The 23,740-nt window shown below is 41.5% G+C and overlaps 1 protein-coding gene and 1 long non-coding RNA gene across 4 annotated transcripts in view; one reads left to right on the forward strand and one right to left on the reverse strand.

Annotated features, from left to right (window-relative positions):
* The window catches only part of LOC132344372 (uncharacterized), a 168,726-nt gene that overhangs the window by 137,614 nt on the left and 7,372 nt on the right, over positions 1–23,740 (forward strand). The window contains exons 2-3 of one of the 2 annotated variants that reach the window (XR_009493636.1): positions 8,257–8,441; positions 8,601–9,961. This is a non-coding gene — a long non-coding RNA (uncharacterized lncRNA). Of the gene's footprint in view, positions 1–8,256; positions 8,442–8,600; positions 9,962–23,740 lie in introns of those variants that run through there. The other variant, XR_009493635.1, reaches the window with a different exon arrangement.
* On the reverse strand, positions 10,130–15,577 carry LOC100300091 (allergen Bos d 2). Of its 2 annotated transcripts, none has more exons than XM_010822282.4 (7): positions 15,453–15,577; positions 14,823–14,962; positions 14,568–14,635; positions 13,301–13,408; positions 11,896–11,997; positions 11,691–11,727; positions 10,130–10,332 (listed from the first exon to the last, which is right to left on the reverse strand). In XM_010822282.4, the coding sequence occupies exons 1-6, from the start codon at positions 15,531–15,533 to the stop codon at positions 11,711–11,713; spliced, it is 516 nt and encodes a 171-aa protein (XP_010820584.1). In that variant the 5' UTR covers positions 15,534–15,577; the 3' UTR covers positions 10,130–10,332; positions 11,691–11,710. The 2 variants fall into 2 exon arrangements, with proteins under 2 accessions (XP_010820584.1, XP_002700512.2); XM_002700466.6 differs by having other exon boundaries at positions 10,130–10,436.

The raw sequence follows: 23,740 nt of genomic DNA on the forward strand, positions 1-23,740 counted from the left end.
CTGAGTTGCACACAAGTCTTCAGAGGGGTCCATGGGGATTACAGTCCACATAGTGAACATTCTCTCACGTTCTACTTGTTACAACTACTGAGAGAACTACAGACCATTCATTCACCTGTGAGCTTAAGCATCTCCGAGTCAGATGTAGGCACTAATGGTATGTCAGAGAAGGTCATGGTGGGTCCTGAGACTCGGAAATCCTCCCAACTCTTAACTCTTTCTGTCCAACTTGCCTAATTAGTAAGTGAAAATTTCTCAGTTGTTTCTGACTCTTTGTGACCACATGGCCTGAGCCCGTCAGGCTCTTCTGTCCATGGAATTCTCTGGGCCAGAATACTGGAGTGGTTTGCCATTTCCTTCTCCAGGGGATCTTCCCAGCTCTGGGATCGAACCTGGTCTCCTGCATCGCAGGAGGATTCTTTACTATCAGCCACCAGGAAAGGCCAGGAATCCTGGAGTGGGTAGGCTATCCCTTCTCCAGGGGATCTTCCCAACTCAGGAATCAAACTGGGGTCTCCTGCATCGCAGGCAGATTCTTTACCACTGTAATTCTTCCTGTGGTTTCACAAATCCCAGACACATGAGATGGTTAGATAGCATCACCAAGTCAACGGGCATATTTTGAGCAAACTCCAGGAGACAGTGAAGGACAGAGGAGCCTGCTGTGCTGGAATCCATGGAGTCACAATGAATCAGGCAGGACTTAGCAACTGAAAAACAATATTCAAATGATTGGGGAAAAACGATTTGGACTTCTCACCAGGCACACTAATCCCATTACACATGCTACTGAGAGGAAAATGCACACTTTTTCATTCTCAGAGAGCAGACACAATCCCCACCATCCACCAATGTAGATATAATATCAGAAAGGTTAAAGCTACCTGTCAGTGACCCCGTGGGTTTGGCTGGATGCACGGCGATTGACATACCTTGATATATGCCTCTGAAGGATCAGTAGGAACAAGTGGTTATTTTCAGAGCTTTGGGTTCAGCTGTCAGGCATCCTTTAAGTGATTTTGACCAAAAATAGAGTGTTTGTGGTGTAGATGAATGCAGTCAAGGATGGGACCTGTGAATCTGTTAAACTCAAATTTAAACCTTGGTTCACTTTGGTGTCAGAACTCGGCAACTCCAATATGTGATATTTGGCAAGAATCCCATGGACCATCCTGGTATATTTCATTGCATCTCCATGATAAGTGTATCTGATTTTTTAAAATGCCATCTTATAGAATCCCCCATGGATACATTTGTTGAGTTTCCTATTAGACGACATTTCCGCCACCCTGACGCATGTGACATAAAGTCTGAATTCTCTCGCTTGAACACATGTCTGCTGTAGTGTACTTAATATAATATAAGCTGTGTATGCACCTCTGTTCTTCATATAAAAATACTGATAATATGAACATGAGTAGGTTGCATAGAATATGCTACATATGTACCGAGGCATGAGTCACTTTTGTGGTCTTCACTCCATCAAAGTTTTCAGCATAGAGTACCAACGTGTTGTCCGACACAGGAATCAGCTTGAAAAAAATTTTTTACCCATGTCTGTGACCAAAAAAAAAAAAATTGAAACCTAAGTATTATTAACTTCTTTCCTTTTCAGTTGGACATTTCTTATTCTTCACATGCTATCTTCAGTCTTCCTTCCAATAGTCAACACTGTTACACTGACATTTCTAGTGGCTGTGTTGCTAGAATGAGTTAAGACATCTAGTGAACTAGGAAAGCTTTTTCCACACACCCCTCTTCTGACTTCCAGTCTTCTAGACTGAACCGTGTGTGAACGAGAGAAACATTGCTTACTGAAACCATAGTAGGTGGTGGACCTCAACCATCTCATACCAGCTCGCAAGAGCTGACTGTTAAATTTTTAGGAATGGTGTGACCAAATTTGCAAGCCCAGTCATGAGTAAAAAAAAAGTAATTCTGTAAATAAGCCATATTAAAATAAAAGTTTATAGAAACAGCAAAGTCATTTACTAGTACAAAAGGTTATAAAAGAGGTAGAAATGAGGATATTACAAAATGTTGCACATATGTACTCAAAATGATTCTTAGTTCCTGTGGATGCATGTCCACAGTGGAAATTATAAAAGACGCTTCAGGTGAATATTAGAATGCTCTGCTGTACATTTTTTTCCCATGAAAATCAAATATGTAGACATTTGATCACTATATTATGATATTAAGTGATTACACTATTAAGTATTTGAGAGTTATTTCCAGTATTTTAAACTATACAGATAGAAGTCTGAAACAGTTTTCCTTTTGCTTTCAAATTATGCAAAAATTGAGTAGAATTTTTTTGGTCATTTTACCTGTTTTCATACTTTTCTGTTAGATTTTAAAGATTTTACATCTTAAATACATATGTAAGTAACTTTTAGTTATAGCATTTCTTTTGTTAAAACAAATTTTCTTAATCATGTAGGTCAAATAAATAATTGGGTGGGTCAATGTTGCAGAGAATCTGCCTGCCAGTGCAGTAGATGTGGGTTCGATTCCTGGTTGTCAAAGATCTCCTGGTGGAGGAAATGGCAACTCACTCCAGTCTTCTTGCCTGGGATAGTCCATGGACAGAGGATCCTGGTGGGCTACAGTCCATGGGGTCGCAAAGAGTCGGACAAGACAGAGCAACTAACACCCTGGAGAAGATGCACGAGTCAGAAACTCTGGAATACGCACATCCTATGACATAAACATAAGTCCCTTGGACTGCAAGGAGATCCAACCAGTCCATTCTGAAGGAGATCAGCCCTGGGATTTCTTTGGAAGGAATGATGCTAAAGCTGAAACTCCAGTACTTTGGCCACCTCATGTGAAGAGTTGACTCATTGGAAAAGACTCTGCTGCTGGGAGGGATTAGGGGCAGGAGGAAAAGGGGACAACAGAGGATGAGATGGCTGGATGGCATCACTGACTCGATGGATGTGAGTCTGAGTGAACTCCGGGAGTTGGTGATGGACAGGGAGGCCTGGCGTGCTGCGATTCATGGGGTCACAAAGAGTCAGATACAACTGAGCGACTGATCTGATCTGATCTGATGACATAAACATCCCCGTCTCTCTTTGCAACTACATTGAGTAACATGCATGCCTCGTAACGCCTGAAAAACAAAGACATCCCTTTCTCACTATTCCTTCCCTGTCTGTTCCCCAGCGCTTGAGGACACCATTGTGTCAATAGTGTTTACACACTCAACTTCACAGCCATGACTCACACCTTTCACTGCACATCGATAACAGGACCCCATCTAGGTAGACAGCAGTCTTGCTGTTTTCAGTTTAGGCAGATTGTGCTTACTTGACGTAAAAAGTAGTGAAGGGATGTTTGAATTGGTCCCACTTTTTATAGGATGGGTCTCTTGGCAGAATACATAATGATCAAACAGTGGTTAATCACACAACCTTGGTTATTTGCAAGTCATTCTCTTTTATCCTGGTTGGCAGGCGAGCTTTTCTGGCAGTCTGTTCTTCTTCTTATGGGATTAATTTGAAGAGAATCTACAGTGGATCTCGACATTTGTCCTTCAGACTAAGTGAGGAATCACAGGACATACGAGGTTTTTCTAGGACAGTGGTATTTGGATTCTTTTTATACCCTCAGTTTCCAAATGGGACAGACCGTCCAAGGCACATAGCCCCGAGTCCTGTGTTATTTAACACTGAAGACGTCTGTTAAGCTTCTTTTCTAAAACAAAGGATGGTCTTGTCTGGTTTAAGAAGATAAATATGTGGCTTCTCTACCAGGAATCAGTTGTAAGGGCATTCCTCAGAGGAGGAAATAAGTATAGTTGATGTGTGCTGGTTTTTTTGTTGTTGTTTACAGGTGTTCCATAAAATGAGTCATAATTTTGTATACTCCATTAATAGTATAAAATATTGTCTTATTCTCCATATTGTTCAATATATCTTTTTACATTATTTATTTTATTCAAGTTAGTTTATGCCTCTTACTCTGCTCCTCGTATGTTATCCTCACCACTTCCCCCTACCCATTGGTCACCACTGATTTGTTCTCTGTATCTACGCCGCTGCTGCCAAGTCGCTTCAGTCGTGTCCGACTCTGTGCAGCCCCATAGGTGGCAGCCTACCAGGCTCCCCCGTCCCTGGGATTCTCCAGGCAAGAACACTGGAGTGGGTTGCCATTTCCTTCTCCAATGCATGAAAGTGAAAAGTGAAAGTGAAGTTGTTCAGTCGTGTCCGACTCTTCGAGACCCCATGGACTGCAGCCTACCAGGCTCCTCCGTCCATGGGATTTTCAAGGCAAGAGTACTGGAGTGGGTCGCCATTGCCTTCTCCCTGTATGTATGAGTCTCCCGTATTTTGTTATATACAATAGTTTGTTTTGTTTTTTAGATTCCACATTAAGCGATATAATTGGAGAAGGAAATGGCAACCCACTTCAGTGTTCTTGCCTGGAGAATCCCGTGCACAGAGGAGCCTGGTGGTCTACAGTCCCCCGGGTTTGCAAAGAGTAGGACACGACTGAGCAACCAACACACTAAGTGATATAACCCAGTGTTTGTCCCTGTCCATCCGACTTATCTTACGTAGCGTCATATCCTGGAACTCCATCCACGTTGCTGCAGATGGCAAAATTTCACCGTTTCATGGTTGTGTAGCATTCCATGGCTACAGTCCATGTGGTCTCAAGAGTTGGGACATATTTAGTGACTAAACCATCATTACCATCACCGTGGCTTCTTCATATTTATATATTTTTTAGATTTACTGAAATGTTTTCAACAAGAGCACGTTCTCATCTTCTCCCCTACTCAAAGATCCCTCTCAAATTTCTCTCTACAATTTCATTTGGCCTTGAGGGTATAACTAGTCTCCCTACAGCATATGAGATTTCTGCCTTAAATACAGCTCCGGAAACTACATGTAAGTTCAAAACGATATCCTTCAGCTTCTTGGTCACCCTTCCTCCTGTCCCTTTCTCAGCCTCCTCTGCAACCTAGACTTGGGAACCCACTCCTCGGTTTTCTAGCATGATAGATTAATTGGTATTCTTTAGAATTTGTCAAAAATTGAACCTATGTGTGTTTCTCATGGGTTTCACTTAGCATATTTGTTTGAATAAATATCTATATATATATTTTTGTAGACTCTGTTTCCATTGCCCCTGCATATTATCTTCAGGATATATCCCACTTTTATCCGTTCAGATGTTCATGGATACATGTTCACACACAAATCTTTGTATGGATCTGAGCTGTCGGCTAGGGGTGGAACTGCTGGATCTCACTACCTTCTGATTTTTGAGTCCTGCCAACAGGAGATGAGAATTTCCATTGCCCCATCCTTGCCGGGACTCTGTGTGGGCAGTCATCTTCATTTCAGACATTATAATAAGTGTGTGATGCTATCCAGTTACACTTGTAATTTCCATTTCCTGAATGAATGAAGAGGTGGGATTGCCATTTGTCTATTTTCTTTGGTGTTTCTACAAATTCTTTGTTCATTCTGAGTGAATTAATTTTTTTAATGAAGTTTGTAGGCTTTTAATATATTCTGCATACCAGTTCTTTTTCAGATAAAAATAAAGTTGCTCAATCATGTCCAACTCTTTCTGACTGCATGGTATGTAGCCTTCCAGGCTCCTCTGCCCATGGAATTTTCCACGGCAGGAATACTTTAGTGGGTTGCCATTTCCTTCTCCAGGGAGTGAACCCATGTCCCCTCCGTTGCAGGAAGATTGTTTACTGTCTGAGCCACCAGGGAAGACCCTCTTTACAGACAGAGGTGTGCCAATATTTTTCCCCTGTCTCAGGCTTCTCTTGTGCTTTGTTAAGGATGTCCCTCAACGATGTAAATATTTAGACCAAGGCCTGGTTGCTGACATACTGTTCCCACTGAAGGATCCTGCTTGGTGTATATTCTAATCAGTAACCACCTAATATTTGGTCACAGAGTATGCACCTATATTTTATCGGTAGAGTATTTCTTGCTTTTCATCTTACATATAGGTCTCTGAGACTCTGTGTTAGTTGTAAAACGTGGAACAATGAATGACTTGAAGCTTTTTTTTTTCAGTGATGGGGGGGTGGGGCGGGGCACATGGATTTCTAATTTATCCAGCAACTTTTCTTTATAAGATTATTATTTTCCTTTTTAAGTTTATCCAAAATCCATTTGTGTGTATATTCCTGTTCCTTCCCCATGAACAAATTTGTTTCTGTTTTGGCTTTTTTCCTCCCTTTTTAGATTTGTGTTTGGGGCAGTATTAAAGACAATTAGAACATGAGGGTCATATGACTAGCTTTCAACAGTTGCTTGTCAGAAATATAAAGTGTTCACAATTCAAAAGCTTGTGAAAGTAGAGTATCTTATCCACTTATAGATCATTAGAGTATTTTGTATTTCGACTGATTTTCATAAAGCATATCCAAAAGAGCAAGATGTTAGATTTGCTACATTTTGGAGCTGAAACAAATACTCATTGAGTAAATGCTGGCTGCAGAGTTCTCAACATAAGCAGTACTCAGTTGAAACATAAGGCTTTAAATGACTGAAGTACTGTGTGTGTGTGTGTGTGTGTGTGTGTGTGTGTGTGTACGCCTTTATTCTCATTTAGTTATAATCACCTGAATATCTCTTGTGACTTAAAGAAGATGTAATGAATAGCATGGTGTCTATTATTAATAGTATTGTACAAATACTTGCCGGCCACTAAGAGCATAGCTTTTAGGTGTATGCATCACACACACACACACACCCACACACACGTGGTAAGTAGGTGATAAGATAGATGTGTTTATTCACATGTATCTTGTTTAGGGCTTCCCTGGTGGCTCAGATGGTAAATCATCTTCCTGCAGTGCAGGAGACCTGGATTCAATCCCTGGATCAGGAAGATCCCCAGAGAAGGGAATGGCAACCCATTCCAGGATTCTTGCCTGGAGAACTCCGTGCACAGAGGAGCCTGGTCGCACGTGACATTTACTCTTTGAGTAAACCTTTCTGCTCTTTAACTTCCTGCAAACTTTTAAGAGTTCATTGATCCACAGTGACTAAACTCAGTCCATTTGTCATAAATCCCTCTTCTGCAGGATTTAATATATTGTCAGCTGGATAAACTTCCTTGAAAATAATTGTTAAGATAAAATATTTTAATGGTTCGTATGTCCTGTCCTTCCTGGTTCTGAATGTTGCTTTCATTATTCAAACTCCACCTGTTTCAGTTAGTGGTCTTCATTAGTGGTCTGTTTCCATAGTTACACTTCTTATAACCTCTGGTTAGGGGTTTTTGTTTTTGTTTTTGTTTTTTTTCAGACACACATTGGGTCTTTGTTGCTGGCTCAGCTTTTCTCTACTTTAGGTTTGAGAGCTTCTCAGTTTGGTGGTTCAGTTGTGGCTTGTAGAACCTAGAGCACAGGCTCAGGGGTTGTGGTCCATGGCTTTAGTTGCCCCTTGGCACGTGGGATCTTCCCGGATCAGGGGTTCAGTGTGTGTCCCCTGCATTGGCAGGTGGATTGTGAACCACTGGAAACCTAGGGGAGTCTCTCTGCTCAGTTTTCTTTTTTAAATTCTAATTTTCAGTTTAAAGGCTGGCTTCCTAGGGGTCAGCCCACAGTGAGCATAGCTTCACTGTTTCTGAAGGCATTAGGAGTTATCTCCCACTCTGCCCCAGGAGCATATTGGACACGTTTCAAGAGTGGAGGGGGTGTTGTCTCAGCTTGCAGTGTCATATCAGTTTGCCATTTAACACAGCTCGTGGGGTTTTCGCAGTGAGAATACTGGAGTGGTTTGCCACTCAGTCCTCCAGTGGTTCTCCTTCTGTCAGACTCTCCACTGTACTCGTGTATGGCTGGCCCTATGTGAAATGGCTCATAGCTTCACTGAGTTATGCAAGCCCCTTCACCACACAAGTCAGTGATCCGTGAAGGGGGAATAGCTTAGTCCTCAACTGCTATTGTTCCATTCTCTTGCAACACAATTCAAGTGACCAGGCTCAAATGTCTTGCCCTTGCAGACCTTCATATGCATGGAACAAAGTGCATGTGGCTCACAGGGAGCCCTGGGTGACCAGTGTTCTGTTCTGTCTTTCCTGTGATTCCTGCAGCAGTTCAGGCGCACACAGCCTTCCGCATCCCCAGGAGTCTACCCAAGATCTCCAGAGTGTTCTAGGACTGCCCCATCTTTCCCATCTCCTTTAACCACTTTCCTGATCTCTCTACTGCTCCAGTGGCATGACCATTTTGGGGACCCACAGTGCTCCTTTTTTCCCCATCTGTAGGCACCAATCAACGACTATTATCTCAAAACTCCCCTTGCGAGGGACTTTTCTGCAGAGTGGAGATAACCCAGCACCTGCATCAGCAGGAGGATCACTGCTTCTGGGGATGGGGCTGGACAGTAGCAGCCCTGAGTCGGACAGCAGAGACCTGGCGCTTTGTCACGATCATGAGTGTTCTTTCTTGAGTAAGTACTGTTCAGTTTTGTTGTATGTGTCTGAGTCCTAAGTTGATAAAATGTGTCTGACTCTTTGCCACCTCGTGGAATGTATAGCCCACCAGATACCTCTGTTGATGGGATTCTTCAGGCAAGATAACTAGACTGGGTTTCCAATTCCTCTTCCAGGACATCTCCTCGACCCAGGGATCGAAGCTGAATCTCTTGCGTCTCCTACCTGTGTAGGTGTATTTTTTTTTTTTTTTTTTAACCAGTGCACCTCTGGAAGCCCATGGAAGCCTGCTGCTGCTGCTGCTAAGTTGCTTCAGTCGTGTCTGACTCTGTGCGACTCCATAGACGGCAGCCCATCAGGCTTCCCCGTCCCTGGGATTCTCCAGGCAAGAACACTGGAGTGGGTTGCCATTTCCTTCTCCAATGCATGAAAGTGAAAAGTGAAAGTGAAGTTGCTCAGTCCTGTCTGACCCTTAGCGACCCCATGGACTGGAGCCCACCAGGCTCCTCCAACCATGGGATTTTCCAGGCAAGAGTACTGGAGTGGGATGCCATTGCCTTCTCCTGCATTCTGCTAAGTCCTTACACCCCCTGCAACCCCACAGCAGGTGAATGCTGCTTTACCCATAGTTGAGTGAATCTCAGCTGCTACTTAGGACAGCTTCCATTCTACTCAAAGTTGTCAGATTGACCAACCCCATCTCTCTCATGACTTCTGGTGGGCACCTTATACAACCCTATAAAACTACCACCCAAGAAAAGATGCTCAACATCACTCATTATCAGAGAAATGCAAATCAAAACCACTATGAGGTACCATTTCACACCAGTCAGAATGGCTGCGATCCAAAAGTCTACAAGCAATAAATGCTGGAGAGGGTATGGAGAAAAGGGAACCCTCTTACACTGTTGGTGGGAATGCAAACTAGTACAGCCACTATGGAGAACAGTGTGGAGATTCCTTAAAAAACTGGAAATAGAACTGCCTTATGATCCAGCAATCCCACTGCTGGGCATACACACTGAGGAAACCGGAAGGGAAAGAGACACGTGTACCCCAGTGTTCATCGCAGCACTGTTTCTAATAGCCAGGACATGGAAGCAACCTAGATGTCCATCAGCAGATGAATGGATAAGAAAGCTGTGGGACATATACAGAATGGAGTATTACTCAGCCATTAAAAAGAATACTTTTGAATCAGTTCTAATGAGGTGGATGAAACTGGAGCCTATTATACAGAGTGAAGTAAGCCAGAAATAAAAACACCAATACAGTATACTAACGCATATATATGGAATTTAGAAAGATGGTAACAATAACCCTGTGTACGAGACAGCAAAAGAGACACTGATGTATAGATCAGTCTTATGGACTCTGTGGGAGAGGGAGAGGGTGGGGAGATTTGGGAGAATGGCATTGAAACATGTATAATATCATGTATGAAACGAGTCGCCAGTCCAGGTTTGATGCACGATACTGGATGCTTGGGGCTGGTGCACTGGGACGACCCAGAGGGAGGGTATGGGGAGGGAGGAGGGAGGAGGGTGGGGAACACAGGTATACCTGTGGCGGATTCATTTCAATACTTGGCAAAACTAATACAATATTGTAAAGTTTAAAAATAAAATAAAATTTAAAAAAAAAACTACCGCCTGTGGTTTATTCTCTCTTCTCAACAAGATCCTTGCAGGATTCACACCATGCATCCTAAACAGAGTTCCCCTGCTTTATTGTCACTAGATTTTCCAAACAGTTGAATTTACATGTTTAGTGCATTTGCAATTATGCACGTTTGATCACTACACATCTATGCATTAATCAATTTATTGATCAGTTTAGGAATCCAGTAACATCAGCAAGGGCAGAGGAGTTTCATAGTGAAAACCATGTTTCCTGGATCATGACTTCCTGGGAGAGAAGAAATGAGGATTTCAAGGAAACTTTTATCTGCATATGGCTGATTGTGACATATTAGTGCTGTGATGTGACACATATTCTTTCTTTGTTCACTTCTATAAACAGAAAAAAAAATGTAAAACGTAGTTGAGCTGAATAGGATTAACATGATGTTGGTCAGAGAATGAAACAGAGAATAGAAGCACTTGTGTTTGAAAGCACTGGAGAAATTTCCCTACGAGACGCATTTTGCAGAAGTCTGTGTGTGTGTGTGTGTGTGTGTGTGTGCCCATAGTGGGTTGCATAGACCTACCACCCGATGAAACTATTTATGAGCACTTGTGTATCAGCTGGTATGTTGAGAGTTGCTGAGTTGCATCTCCACAGCTCCCTGGTGTAGGAGATTACTGGTTAACCTGTTCCTCCTACTTGTCCTATAAATCTTATTTTTCATCATGAAGGTGTTGTGGCTGCAAGGTCATTCACTCACGTTGGTATTCACCACGGATCATCGTATTTCACAGCTCAGGGCTTCACACAGTCTCCTCTTTGGTCCTCAAAGCATCTCACTGTGGAGTCTAGACCAGTGTGATGGTTTAGATATTTAAGCTCTACCACTTACGGGAATCCCCAGCCATTACCATGTGGCAAGGTAGAGAGTTTTGTGTTCCTGTTCCTTTTTAAAACTAATTTTTATTGAGATGTAGTTGATGTGCAATGTTGTGTTACTTTCAAGTGTATAGCGACATGATGCTTTATGCATTTTTTATTGTTGTTTAGGTGCCAATCCTGTCCCACACTTTTGTGTTCCTCTGGACTTTAGCCTGCCAGACTCCTCTGTCCATGGGATTTCCCAGGCAAGCATACTGGAGTGCACTGCCATTTCCAACCCCCGGAAATCTTCCCAACCCAGTGATCAAACCTAGATTTCCTGCATTGGCAGGTGGATTCTTTATCACTGAACCACCAGGAAGCCCTCAGTTAGACATGCATGTATATACAAGCCAGGAGTGTGTATCTCTTAATCCCAAACTCCTAGTATATCCCTCTCCCCATTTTCTCTTTAGGAACCATCAAGTTTTTTTGGACTCTGAGCCTGTTTCTATTTTGTAAATAATACATATGTGCCATATTTTTTGGTTCCACATGGAAGTGATATCAAGCTTGCCTTTCTCTTTCTTACTTCCCTTAGCATGATCATCTCTAGATCTGCCCTTGTTACTGCAAATGGTATTATTTCATTACTTTACATAGTTGCATAATATAGTCCCTTGTGTATATATATCCCATGATTAAAGTGGTATGCCCCAGAAAAAACTCTTTCCCTTAGAAAGAAAACTCAGTGTTGTATATGTCATTATTCTACTCACCCAGAAGAGGCTGTCAGATCTTATTGAGGACAGTCATCTGTGAGAGAGAATGAATAAGTGGAAAAATAATCACTGGGATGCCTCTATTTCAAAGGATTCTTTCATAACCGCCTTTGTAAAAGACGACTGTGTGGATAGGAAATTTGAATTGAGTGTCCTCGTGATGTGGTTTCATTTCAGATCCCTGTGTTCCTCTTGGCTTTACCTGTTTGAGTGAGATCTTCTATATGTTCTATTGGAATCCCCCTTTCTCTGTTCAGTTCCTCGTACTGCTGAATGTCTTCCTGAGTGGCATGGTCTCCTTTGGCTGGGTTTAACAACAAAGAGGGCAGAAGAGGTGTGCATTAGAATCCTTGGTAGCTTATACAGTGTCACCCAGCTCCTCTGTGTAGTGTTCAATTAGTCCCATCATCACCGTTGCCCTCTTCCATCACCTAAACCCTGCTCACCAGAACAGTTTCTACAGAGGTGCCTGAGTGTTCACATCAGGTCTTCAGATGTGTCCAGGGGATAGAGTCCACATAGTGAACATTTTATCACATTCCAGTTCTTACAACTATTGAGTGAACTACAGACCATTCACCTGTGAGCCTACGCATCTCCAAGTCAGATGCATGCTGAAATGGTACATTGGAGAAGGCCACTGTGGGTCCTGAGACTCAGATATCCTCCCAAGTCCAACTCCTCCTGTCCACATTGTCTGCATCCTAGAATTCCGTCTCTGGGGTTTACCTGGACCTTAATCTATTAAGATGTGTAGAGACCATCACTGACTCAATCAACATGAGTTTGAGCAAACTCTGGGAGATAGTGGAGGTTAGAGGAACTTTCTGTGCTGCAGTCCATGGAGCCACAGTGAGTCAGACACGATGTATGACTGAACAACATTGTTGAAATGAATGGGGGATACATTTTTTTGGAGTTTTCACCAGGCACACTAATCTCATCGAACATGGGACTCAGAGAAAAACTCAGGCTCTGTCATCCTCAGAAAAGAGACACAAGCCTCACCCACCCACAATTTGGATATAATATCAGAAGGGTTAAAGGGTCATGTAAAATGTACCTTCTGGTTGGCCAGTGTTCAGAAAGACTGACCACGCTGCTTCTGAAGGATTCTATATGATCCAGGGTTGATTCACAGAGGTTTGGGTTCAGATTTTAGGTATTATTTTAATGATCATGGCCAAAAAAAAAAAAAAAATGTATTCAAGAGGAATCAGTCATGGCCGGGACCTGCGAGTCTCTGAACTCAAAGTTCCAACCTTGGTTTACTTTGGTGTCCAAACCCGGCAACTCCAATATGTGATATTTGTCAAGAAACCCATGGAGCACCCTGGAATATTTCATTGCACCTCCTGGGTAAGTGTATATATATATATTTTTTAATGTCACCCAGTAGAATCCCCAGTAGACGCATTTCTTCAGTTTTCTACCAGACAACCTTTCTTCAGCCCTGGATCATGGCGCATGAAGTCTGAATTCTCTTGTGTGAACTCATGTCTGTTCCGGTGTGCTTAATAAAATATAAGGTGTTCATGCACTTCTGAAATGAAATCATGCTAATATGAACACTGTTAATTTGCTCAGAATAAGCTTCAATAACGTACCAAGGAGTTGAGTCACTTTTGTGCTCTTCACGCCATCAAAGTTTTCACCGTAGACTGCTAATGTGTTCTCTGACACGGGAATCAGTTCGAAAAAGTTTGAACCCATATCTGCGACAGGAAAAAAAAAAAAATCAAATCTCAATGTGATTAACATCTTTACATTTAGACATGTCACATTCTTCACATCTATCATCAGCCCTTGCTCTGATAGTGAACTGCCACCGTCTCACTGGCATTTCTTGCGATCTGTGGTTAGAACCTGTTGGAACAGTTAGTGACCTTGGGAAGCTTTCTCTACACACCCCTCATCTTAAGACAGTAAAGACTTCCAGTCTTCTAGACCAAACGGTCTGTGAACAGTAGCAAAGTTGCTTATCACAACTAGAGTAGGTGTTGCACCTCAATCATCTCATATGAGCTCACCAGAGCTGACTGTGAGACTTTCAGGATTTTTTTTTTGGTACAAATTCACAAGTACAGTCATGATTACAAAGATATTCTGTGACTTTAAGGAAATCATGTGAAAATAAAAGTTAATAGATAACACAAGTTACCTTCTGGTATAGAGGTAATCAGAGAGGTATAAATGAAGGTATTGCCAAATGTTAGACATATATACTCTGAAATGTTTCCTAATTAGGTCCTTTGTCCAATATCCACAGATGAAATTAAAAAAAAAAAAATGCCTTTGACCAGGATTAGAATGTTCCATTGTACACTTTCCCCATGAAAATCAAATAGGTATTTTTCATTACTTAACATTACAATATTGGTATTTGAGGTTTCTTTCTAGTATTGAAACTATAGAGATAGAGGTCTGTGTCAGTGCCCCTTTTGATTTCAAATTAGGTAAAACTTAGTGTGAAATTTTTTGCTGTCATTTTAATATCTCATACTTATCTGTGAGATTTAAATGAATCATGTTCTACTTCTTCAACATGCTAAAAAAGAACTTTTCATGTTTAAAGGATTTCTTTAGCTAAAGAAAATTTGATCTTGACAGTTAAATAAGGGGTTTCTCAGGTGGCTCAGCAATAAAGAATCCACTTGCCATTGCTGGAGTTGCAGGAGACTTGAGCTCAATCCCTGGGTCAGGAAGATGCTCTGGAGGAGGAAATGACAACCCATCCTAGTGTTCTTGCCTGCACCATCCCATGGACAGAGGAGCCTGGTGAGCTAGAGTCCATGGGGTCACAAATAGTCGGACACAGCTGAGCAACTATCATGCTTGGGATGACGCACACATCGGCAGAGCTCGAATACTCACATCCTACATGATAAACATCCCCTTCTCTCTCTGCAACTACATTGAGGAATGTGCATTGGCTGGGAAACCTGAGAAACAAACAGACAAGATTTGTCATCATCTGTTCCCTAGAGCTTGAGGGTACCCTCCCATCGATAGAGTTTACACACTCATCTTCACAACCATGACTCACACCGTTTGCTGCACATTGTCGACCGGACCCCATGTCAGAAGTCAGCGGTCTCATTGTTTTCAGTTTAGGCAGATTTTTCTTACTTGGCATAAAAGTTAACGGATAGTGAGGAACAGCGGTCAGTACATTCAAGCTGACGGATGTATGCCCTCAGGGGGCCTCCTTCCTCAATCTTCTGTATGTTATCTGCAGCCATGAGAATGCTGTGCCAGTCTCCTGTAATCTAAGAAGGAAAGTCTCCATAAGCATCACTCAGTCTTTTCACTGGATTCTCACCAATACCCAACCCAATCGTTGCCTCTGCATTTACCTCAGAAGAGAAGAAAATTCAATCTTATTAAACAAAGTAGGATTCTACCCCCTGCCTTGCAGAATAACATGAAATGAAATAATCATTCATATTCAAGCAGAAAGCATAGAGTTTGAGTTTCTTAAAATAGGTAAAAGAGCAACATTAAAGACCATGGCAGTTCATCAGTCCCTAAAGGATAGCATGGTAGGCTTTTTTTCTTTTTTTCACATGGAGACAAATAATTTGGGAAAAAAAATGCAAAGAGCTGAAAGATAAGAGGGTTTTATTATGCTCATAGAGATAGGTGGACCGTGGCATGTCTATACAATCTGGTCATACAGATAAACAAGGCTCTCTCTCTCTCATACACACACTCACAGACCAAGAAAGACCTTCTCCCAGATCAGCTAAATTTGGGTACCTGTGAGGGGTCTAGCTCAGCTGGAGCTTCCTGGGCAGCGCAAACCAGACCAAGGAGAAGAGTCAGGAACACAGTCTTCATCTTGCTGTCCTTCTTCTATAGAAGCTGACGGTGTCTCAGGTGTTGGAGAGGTTGTGAATTCATCCCTCTTCTTATAGGATGGGTTTCTTGGCAGCATACATAATGATCAAACAGTGGTTAATCACAAGATCTTGCTTACATAGATGTCATCTTCCAATATCCTGGTTGGCAGGTGAGCTTTTTTTGGTAATCTGTGGTTTTTATAAAGAGATGAGTTTAAGGGAAGCTTCGATGTGGACAATTTCCTTCAGATTAAATGAGAAATTAGAGAACATACGAGGTATCTGAAAGACACTGATACCTAATATTCTTTAATATCTTCAGATTCCAAAATGGGAGAAACAGTCCAAGACTCATAGCCCCAACTCATGTGTTATTTATTTAGCATTGAAAGGTCAGTTTAAGCTTATACCCTGAAACTAAAGACAGTATAATCTGGTTTAAAAGATTAATATGTGGCTTCTTTACCAGGAATTGGTTGTCAGGGCATCCCTCAGAGGAGTCTATATTTTTTTGTTTTGAAATTGAGATGTAGTTGATGTACCAAATTATGTAAGTTAGAGATGTACCGTATAGTGATTTGTAATTTTTATATACTCACTCCATTTATAGCTATAAATGCTGTACCATATATCTTTGAACATTGTTTATTTTATACATAGTACTTTATACCTCTTATTCCCCTCCTGTTACATTACCCCTACACCCATTCCCACACTTCTAACCACTAGTTAAATATTTGGATAGAGGCCTGGTTACTGTTCCCACTGAAAGATCCTTCTTGGTGTATATTCTAATCAGTAACCACCTAATCTGTGGTCACAGAGTATCCACCTGCGTTTTACTGCCAGAGTCTGTCTTGCTTTCGGTCTTACATACAGGTATGTGAGTTTCTCTGTGTTAGTTGTAAAACATCGAGTAATGAATGGGATGAAGGGTTTTTGGTTTTTTTTTTTTTTTTTGGCATATGGATTTCTAATTTCTACAGCAACTTATCTCTATCAGTTCAGTTCAGTTCAGTCGCTCAGTCTTGTCTGACTCTTTGTGACCCCATGGACTGCAGCATGGCAGGCCTCCCTGTCCATCACCTACTCCCGGAGTTTACTCAAACTCATGTCCATAGAGTCAGTGATGCCATCCAACCATCTCATCCTCTGTTGTCCCCTTCTCCTCCTGCCTTCAATCTTTCCTAGCATCAGGGTCTTTTCCAATGAGTCAGTTCTTCCCATCAGGTGGCCAAAGTATTGGAGTTTCAGCTTCAGCCTCAGTCTTTCCAATGAATATTCAGGACTGAGTTCCTTTAGGATGCACTGGTTGGATCTCCTTACAGTCCAATGGACTCTCAAGAGTATTCTCCAACACCACAGTTTAAAAGCATCCATTCTTCAGCACTTGGTGTTCTTTTTTTTTTTTTTTTTCTAATTTTATTTTATTTTTAAACTTTACATAATTGTATTAGTCTTGCCAAATACCAAAATGAATCTGCCTCAGGTATACATGTGTTCCTTGGTGTTCTTTATAGTCCAACTCTCACATTCATTCATGACTACTGGAAAAGCCCTAGCCTTGACTAGATGGAACTCATTGGCAAAGTAATGTCTCTGCTTTTTAATATGCTCTCTAGGTTGGTCAACAAAATCTTTGCTTTTTAATATGCTGTCTAGGTTGGTTTCTTCCAAGGAGCAACCATCTTTTAATTTCATCACTGAGTCATCATCTGCACTAATTTTGGAGCACTCCAAAAATAAATTATCTCACTGTTTCCATTGTTTCCCCGTCTATTTTCCATGAAGTGAAGGGACAGATTTGCCATGATCTTCGTTTTCTGGATGTCAACTTTTAAGCCAACTTTTTCTCTCTCCTCTTTCACCTTCATCAAGAGGCTTTTTAGTTCCTCTTCACTTTCTGCCATAAGGGTGGTGTCATCTGCATATCTGAGGTTATCTATATTTCTCCTGGCAGTCTTTATTCCAGCTTGTGTTTCTTCCAGTCCAGCATTTTTCATGATGTAGCCTGCATATAAGTTAGATAAGCAGAGTGACAATATACAGCCTTGGCACGTCCTTTCCCAATTGGAAGCCAGTCTGTTGTTTCATGTCCAGTTCTAACTGTTGCTTCCTGACCTGCATAGAGATTTCTCAAGAGGCAGGTCAGGTGGTCTGGTATTCCCATCTCTTTCAGAATTTTCCACAGTTTGTTGTGACCCATCCAGCCAAAGGCTTTGGCATATTTCAAGCAGAAATAGATGTTTTTCTGGAACTCTCATGTTTTTTTGATGATCCAATGGATGTCGGCAATTTGATCTTTGGTTCCTCTGCCATTTTTAAATCCAGGCGTGAACATCTGGGATTTCACAGTTCACATACTCTTGAAGCATAGCTTGGAGAATTTTGAGCATTACTTTGCTAGTGTGTGAGATAAGTGCAATTGCACAGTAGTTTGCACATTCTTTGGCATTGCCTTTCTTTAGGATTGGAATGAAAACTGACATTTTCCAGTCCTGTGTCCACTGCTGAGTTTTCCCAATTTGCTGGCATATTGAGTACATCACTTTTACAGCATCCTCTTTTAGGATTTTAAATAGCTCAACTGGAATACCATCACCTTCACTAGCTTTGTTTATAACAATGCTTCCTTGGGCCGACTTGAATTTGCATTCCAGAAGGTCTGGCTCTAGATGAGTGATCACACCATCGTGATTATGTGGGTCATGAACATCTTTTTTGTGTAGTTCTTCTGTGTATTCTTGCCAGCTGTTCTTAATATCTTCTGCTTCTGTTAGGTCCATACCATTTCTGTCCTTTATTGTGCCCATCTTTGCATGAAATATTCCCTTGATATCTTTACATTTCTTGAAAACATCTCTTGTCTTTCCCATTCTATTGTTTTCCTCTATTTCTTTGCATTGATCACTGAGGAAGGCTTTCTTTTCTCTTTTTGCTATTCTCTGGGTCTCTGCACTCAAGTGGGTATATCTTTCCTTTTCTCCTTTGCCTAATCCAACTAATCAAACTGATCACATGGACCAGAGCCTTGTCTAACTCAATGAAACTATGAGCCATGCCATGTAGGGCCACCCAAGATGGACAGGCATGGTGGGCAATTCTGACAGTGTGTGATCCACTGGAGAAGAGAATGGCAAACCCCTTCAGTATTCTTGCCTTGAAAAGCCCTGAATGGTATGAAAAGGCAAAAATATATGACAGTGAAAGATGGACTCCCCATGTTGGTGGGTGCCCAATATTCTACTGGAGAAGAGTGTAGATATAACTCCAGAAAGAACGAAGAGATGGAGTCAAAGCAAAAACAACACCCAGTTGTGGATAAGACTAGTGATGGAAGTAAAGTCCAGTGCTGTAAAGAACAATATTGCATATGAAACTGGAATGTTAGGTCCATGAATCAAGGCAAATTGGAAGTGGTCAAACAGATGGCAAGAGTGAATATCGACATTAAGAATCAGTGAACTAAAATGGACTAGAAATGGTTATTTAATTCAGATGACCATTATAGCTACTACCGTGGGCAAGAGTCACTTAGAAGAAATGGACTAGCATTCATAGTCAACAAAAGAGTCTGAAATGCAGGACTCGGATGCAATCTCAAAACTACAGAATGATCTCTGTTCATTTCCAAGGCAAACTATTCAGTGTCACAGTCATCCAAGTCTAATGCTGAAATCATCCAAGTAATGCTGAAGAAGCTGAAGTCGAACATTTCTATGAATACCTTCAAGACCTCTTAGAACTAACACGCTAAGAAAATGTCCTTTTCATTATAGGGGACTGGAATGCAAAAGTAGGAAGTCAAGAAATAACCTGGAGTAACAGGCAAATTTGGCCTTGGAGATCAAAATCAAGCAGGGCAAAGGCTAACAGAGTTTTGCCAAGAGAACACACAGGTCATAGCAAACACCTTCTTCCAACAACACAAGAGAAGATTCTACACATGGACATCACCAGATGGCCTGTTCCAAAATCAGATTGATTATATTCTTTGCAAGCAAAGATGGAGAAGTTCTGTAAAATCAGCAAAAACAAGACCAGGAGCTGACTGCGGCTCAGATCATGAACTCCTTTTTGCAAAATTCAGACTTAAATGGAAGAAATAGGGAAAACCAGTAGACCATCCAGGTATGACTTAAAACAAATTCCTTACGTTTATGCAGTGGAAATGAGACTCAGAATTCCTCACAAGCCTAACTCTGTCCACGTTGTCTATATCATAGAATTCTGTCTCTGGGATTTTCCTTGACCTTAATCAATTAAGATGGATAGATAACATCACTGCCTCAATGTACATGAGTTTGAGCAATCTCTGGGAGATAGTGGAGGGTAGAGGAAATTTGCATGCTGGTGTCTATGGAGCCTTAATAGTCAGACACAACTTAGCAATGTTGAAATGAATGGGAGGGAAATTTTTGGAGTTTTCACCAAGCACGCTTATCTCATGGCACATGCTACTCGGAGAATAACTCAGGCTCTGTCATCCTCAGAGACCAGATACAAGCCCCATCCACCCCAAATGTGCATATAATATCAGAAGGGATAGAAAGTCATGTTATTGAACCTTGTGGTTGGCCAGATGTGAGTGACATGCTTCACCATAGTGCATTTGAAGGATTCTATGTGATCCAGTGGTTATTTGCAGAGGTTTGGGTTCAGGTGTCACGTGTTATTTTAGCGATTGTGACCCCCCCCCAAAAAAAAAAAATTAAGCATTTATATTCAAAATGAATGCAGTCAAGGCCAGGACCTGTGAGTCTGCAAACTCAAAGTTTAAACCTTAGTTCACTTTGGTGTCTATACCCGGCAACTCCAATATGTGATATTTAGCAAGAAACCCATGAAACATCCTGGAATATTTCATTCCACTCCCTGGGTAAGTGTATCTAATTTTTAAAAAAAGTTATCTGGTAGAATCCCCAGCGGATGCATTTCTTCAGTTTTCTAGTAGACAACCTTTCTGCGTTTCTGGTTCATGTCACATGATGTCTGAATTCTCCCGTGTGAACTCATGTCTTCTGTACTGTGCCTAATAAACTATAAGGTGTCCTTAGTATAAGGACTTCTGTCCTTAGTATAAAAATATTGAAAATATGAACATAGTTAATTTGCATAGAATAAGCTACAATAATGTACCAAGGAGTCAAGTCAGTTTTGTAGTCTTCACTCCATCAAAGTTTTCACCGTAGATTGCTAACACATTGTCTGATATACAAATCAATTTGAACCCATTATAGTCTTCACTCCATCAAAGTTTTCACCGTAGATTGCTAACACGTTGTCTGATATACAAATCAATTTGAACCCATATCTGTGACAGGAAAAAAAAAAAATCAAGATCTCGATGCAATTAACTTCTTTTCTGCTGGACATGTCTTATTCTTCGCATGCTGTCATCAGTCTTTGCTCCGACGGTGGTCTCTATCTCACTGGCATTTCTACTGGTGTGTCATTAAAACCAGTTAAAACAGCTAGTGAACTAGCAAAGCTTTCTCCACACACCCCTCTTCTTAAGACAGTAAAGACTTCCAGTCTCCTAGACTGAATAATCTGTGAACAATAGCAAAGTTGCTTATTGAAACTCGACTAGGTGTTCCCCATCAACTATCTCATACCAGCTCACAAGAGCTGACTCTTAAAAGTTTCAGGAATTTTTTGGCCGAATTTACAAGTACTGTCATGAATTTAAGGAGGTCAGGTGAAAATAAAATTAATAGATAAAGTTACTTTCTGGTACCGTGGTAATCAGAGAGGTATACATGAGGCTATTGCCCAATGTTGGAGATATATATTCTGAAATGTTTCCTAATTAGGTCCTGTGTCCACGTGTCCACACATGAAATTAAAAAAACATGCCTTGGACCAAGATTAGAATGTTCCATTGTAAATTTTTTCCCATGAAAATCAATTATGTAGGCTTTTCATTGCTTAATAGTACAGTATTGGTATTTGACATTTATTTCTAGTACTGTAAACTATAGAGATCAAGGTCTGTGCCAGTGCCCCGTTTGCTTTCAAATTATTTAGAAATTAGTGTGAAATTTTTGCTGTCATTTTAACTATTCTCGTACTTATCTGTGAGATTTAAATGAATCAGGCTCTACTTCTTCAACATGCTAAAGACAAACTTTTCATATTTAAAGATTTCATTAGTTAAAGAAAATTTGATCTTGATGGTTAAATAAAGGGTTTCTCAGGTGGCTCAGCACTAAAGAATCTGCCTACTGTTGCTGGAGAGGCAGGAGATGTGAGTTCAGTCACTGGGTTGGGAAGATCCCCTGGAGTAGGAAATGACAACCCACTCTAGTATTCTTGCCTGCAGAACCCCATGGACAGAGGCGCGTGGTGGGCTAGAGTCCATGGGGTTGCAGAGTCAGATGCAGCTGAGCAACTAACATGCTTGAGAAGATACACACATCGGCAGAGCTCGCATACTCACGTCTTAGGACATAAACATCCCCTTCTCTCTTTGCAACTGCATTAAGTAACATGCATGTCTCATAAAGCCTGAAAAACAAACAGACAAGATGTTTCTTGGTCACCATCTGTTCCCCAGCGCTTGAGGGCACCCTTCCATCGATAGAGTTCCCACACTCAACTTCACAACCAGGACTCACGCTATTGTCGACCGGGCCCCATGTCAGAAGTCAGCGGTCTCATTGTTCTCAGTTTAGGCAGATTGTGCTTGCTTGGCATAACATTTAATGGAGAACTCTTCATAGCTGTCAGTACATTCCAGCCAATGGACGTATGCCCTCAGGGGGCCTCCTTCCTAAGTCTTTTCTTATTACCCGTGGCCATGGAAATGGCGTGCCAGTCTCCTGTAATCTAAGAACTCTAAGTCTCCATAAACATCATTCAGTCTTTTCACTGGATTCTCACCAACACCCAACACAATCTTTCCCTCTGCATTTACCTCAGAAGAGAAGTAAATTCAATCTTATTAAGCCAAGTAGGATTCTACCTCCTGCCTTGCAGAAGAATATGAAATGAAATAATCATTCATATTTGAGCAGAAGGCATAGAATTTGAGTTTCTTAAATTAGCCAAAGCAGCAACATTGAAAACCATGACAGTTCTTAGCTCCCTGAATGGTACCATAGTAACATTTTTTTTTTTTCAAATACCAGACAAATAAGATGGAAAAAAATAAATACAGAGAGCAGAAAGACAGAGGGCTGTTTTATGCTCATGTAGATAGGTGGACCATGGCATATCTATACAATCTGCTCATACATATAAACAAGGCTCGCGCTCTCTCTCTCTCTCTCTCTCTCTCTCTCTCTCTCTCTCTCTCTCTCTCTCACACACACACACACACACACACACACACACACAGAACCAAGACCTTCTCCCAGATCAGCTGAATTTAGGTACCTCTGAAGAGTCTCAGCCCTGGGATTTCTTTGGAGGGAATGATGCTGAAGCTGAAACTCCAGTACTTTGGCCACCTCATGCGAAGAGCTGACTCATTGGAAAAGACTCTGATGCTGGGAGGGATTGCGGGCAGGAGGAGAAGGGGATGACGGAGGATGAGATGGCTGGATGGCATCACTGACTCGATGGACATGAGTCTGAGTGAACTCCGGGAGTTGGTGATGGACAGGGAGGCCTGGCGTGCTGTGATTCATGGGGTCGCAAAGAGTCGGACACGACTGAGTGACTGAACTGAACTGAACTGAAGGGTCTAGCTCAGCCGGAGCTTCCTGGGCAGCACAAACCAGACCAAGGAGAAGAGTCAGGAAGACAACCTTCATCTTGTGACCCTTGTGGTCCTTCTTCTAGAGAAGCTCAGGGTGTGTCAGTTGTTAGAGAGGTTGTGAATTGGTCCCACTTCTCAAAAGATGGGTCTCTTGGTGAATAACATAATGATCAAACAGTGGTTAATCCCAAAACCTTGATTGCATATGCATTATCTTCTTATATCCTGGTTGGCAGCTGAACATTTTTGCAATCTTTGGTTTTTAAAAAGAAGCTTAGGTAGATCTGGACATTTGCCTTCAGAATAAATGAGAACACATAGGATGTATGAAGTATTTCAAAAACACTGATACTTATATTCTTTTATATCCTCAGATTCCGAAATGGGACTAACAGTCCAAGACTCATAGCCCCAACTGCCGTGTTATTTGTTTAGCATTCAAGAGGTCAGTTTAAGCTTATGTTCAACAACTAAAGGCGGTACTGTCTGGTTTATGAAGA

This window comes from Bos taurus, chromosome X (assembly GCF_002263795.3).
Source record: "Bos taurus isolate L1 Dominette 01449 registration number 42190680 breed Hereford chromosome X, ARS-UCD2.0, whole genome shotgun sequence".
Classification (NCBI taxonomy): domain Eukaryota; kingdom Metazoa; phylum Chordata; class Mammalia; order Artiodactyla; family Bovidae; genus Bos; species Bos taurus.

Bases quoted from the DNA above. Each gene is read 5' to 3' on its own strand.
- LOC100300091 (XM_010822282.4), bottom strand. From the start codon at position 15,533: ATGAAGACTGTGTTCCTGACTCTTCTCCTTGGTCTGGTTTGCGCTGCC. The intron at 14,963-15,452 runs GTACCCAAATTT...TTTCCTTCTTAG, and splicing joins CTGAGCTAGACCCCTCACAG to ATTACAGGAGACTGGCACAG. The intron at 13,409-14,567 runs GTGAGTATTCGA...TTCCTGTCGCAG, and splicing joins GGATGTTTATCATGTAGGAT to ATATGGGTTCAAACTTTTTC.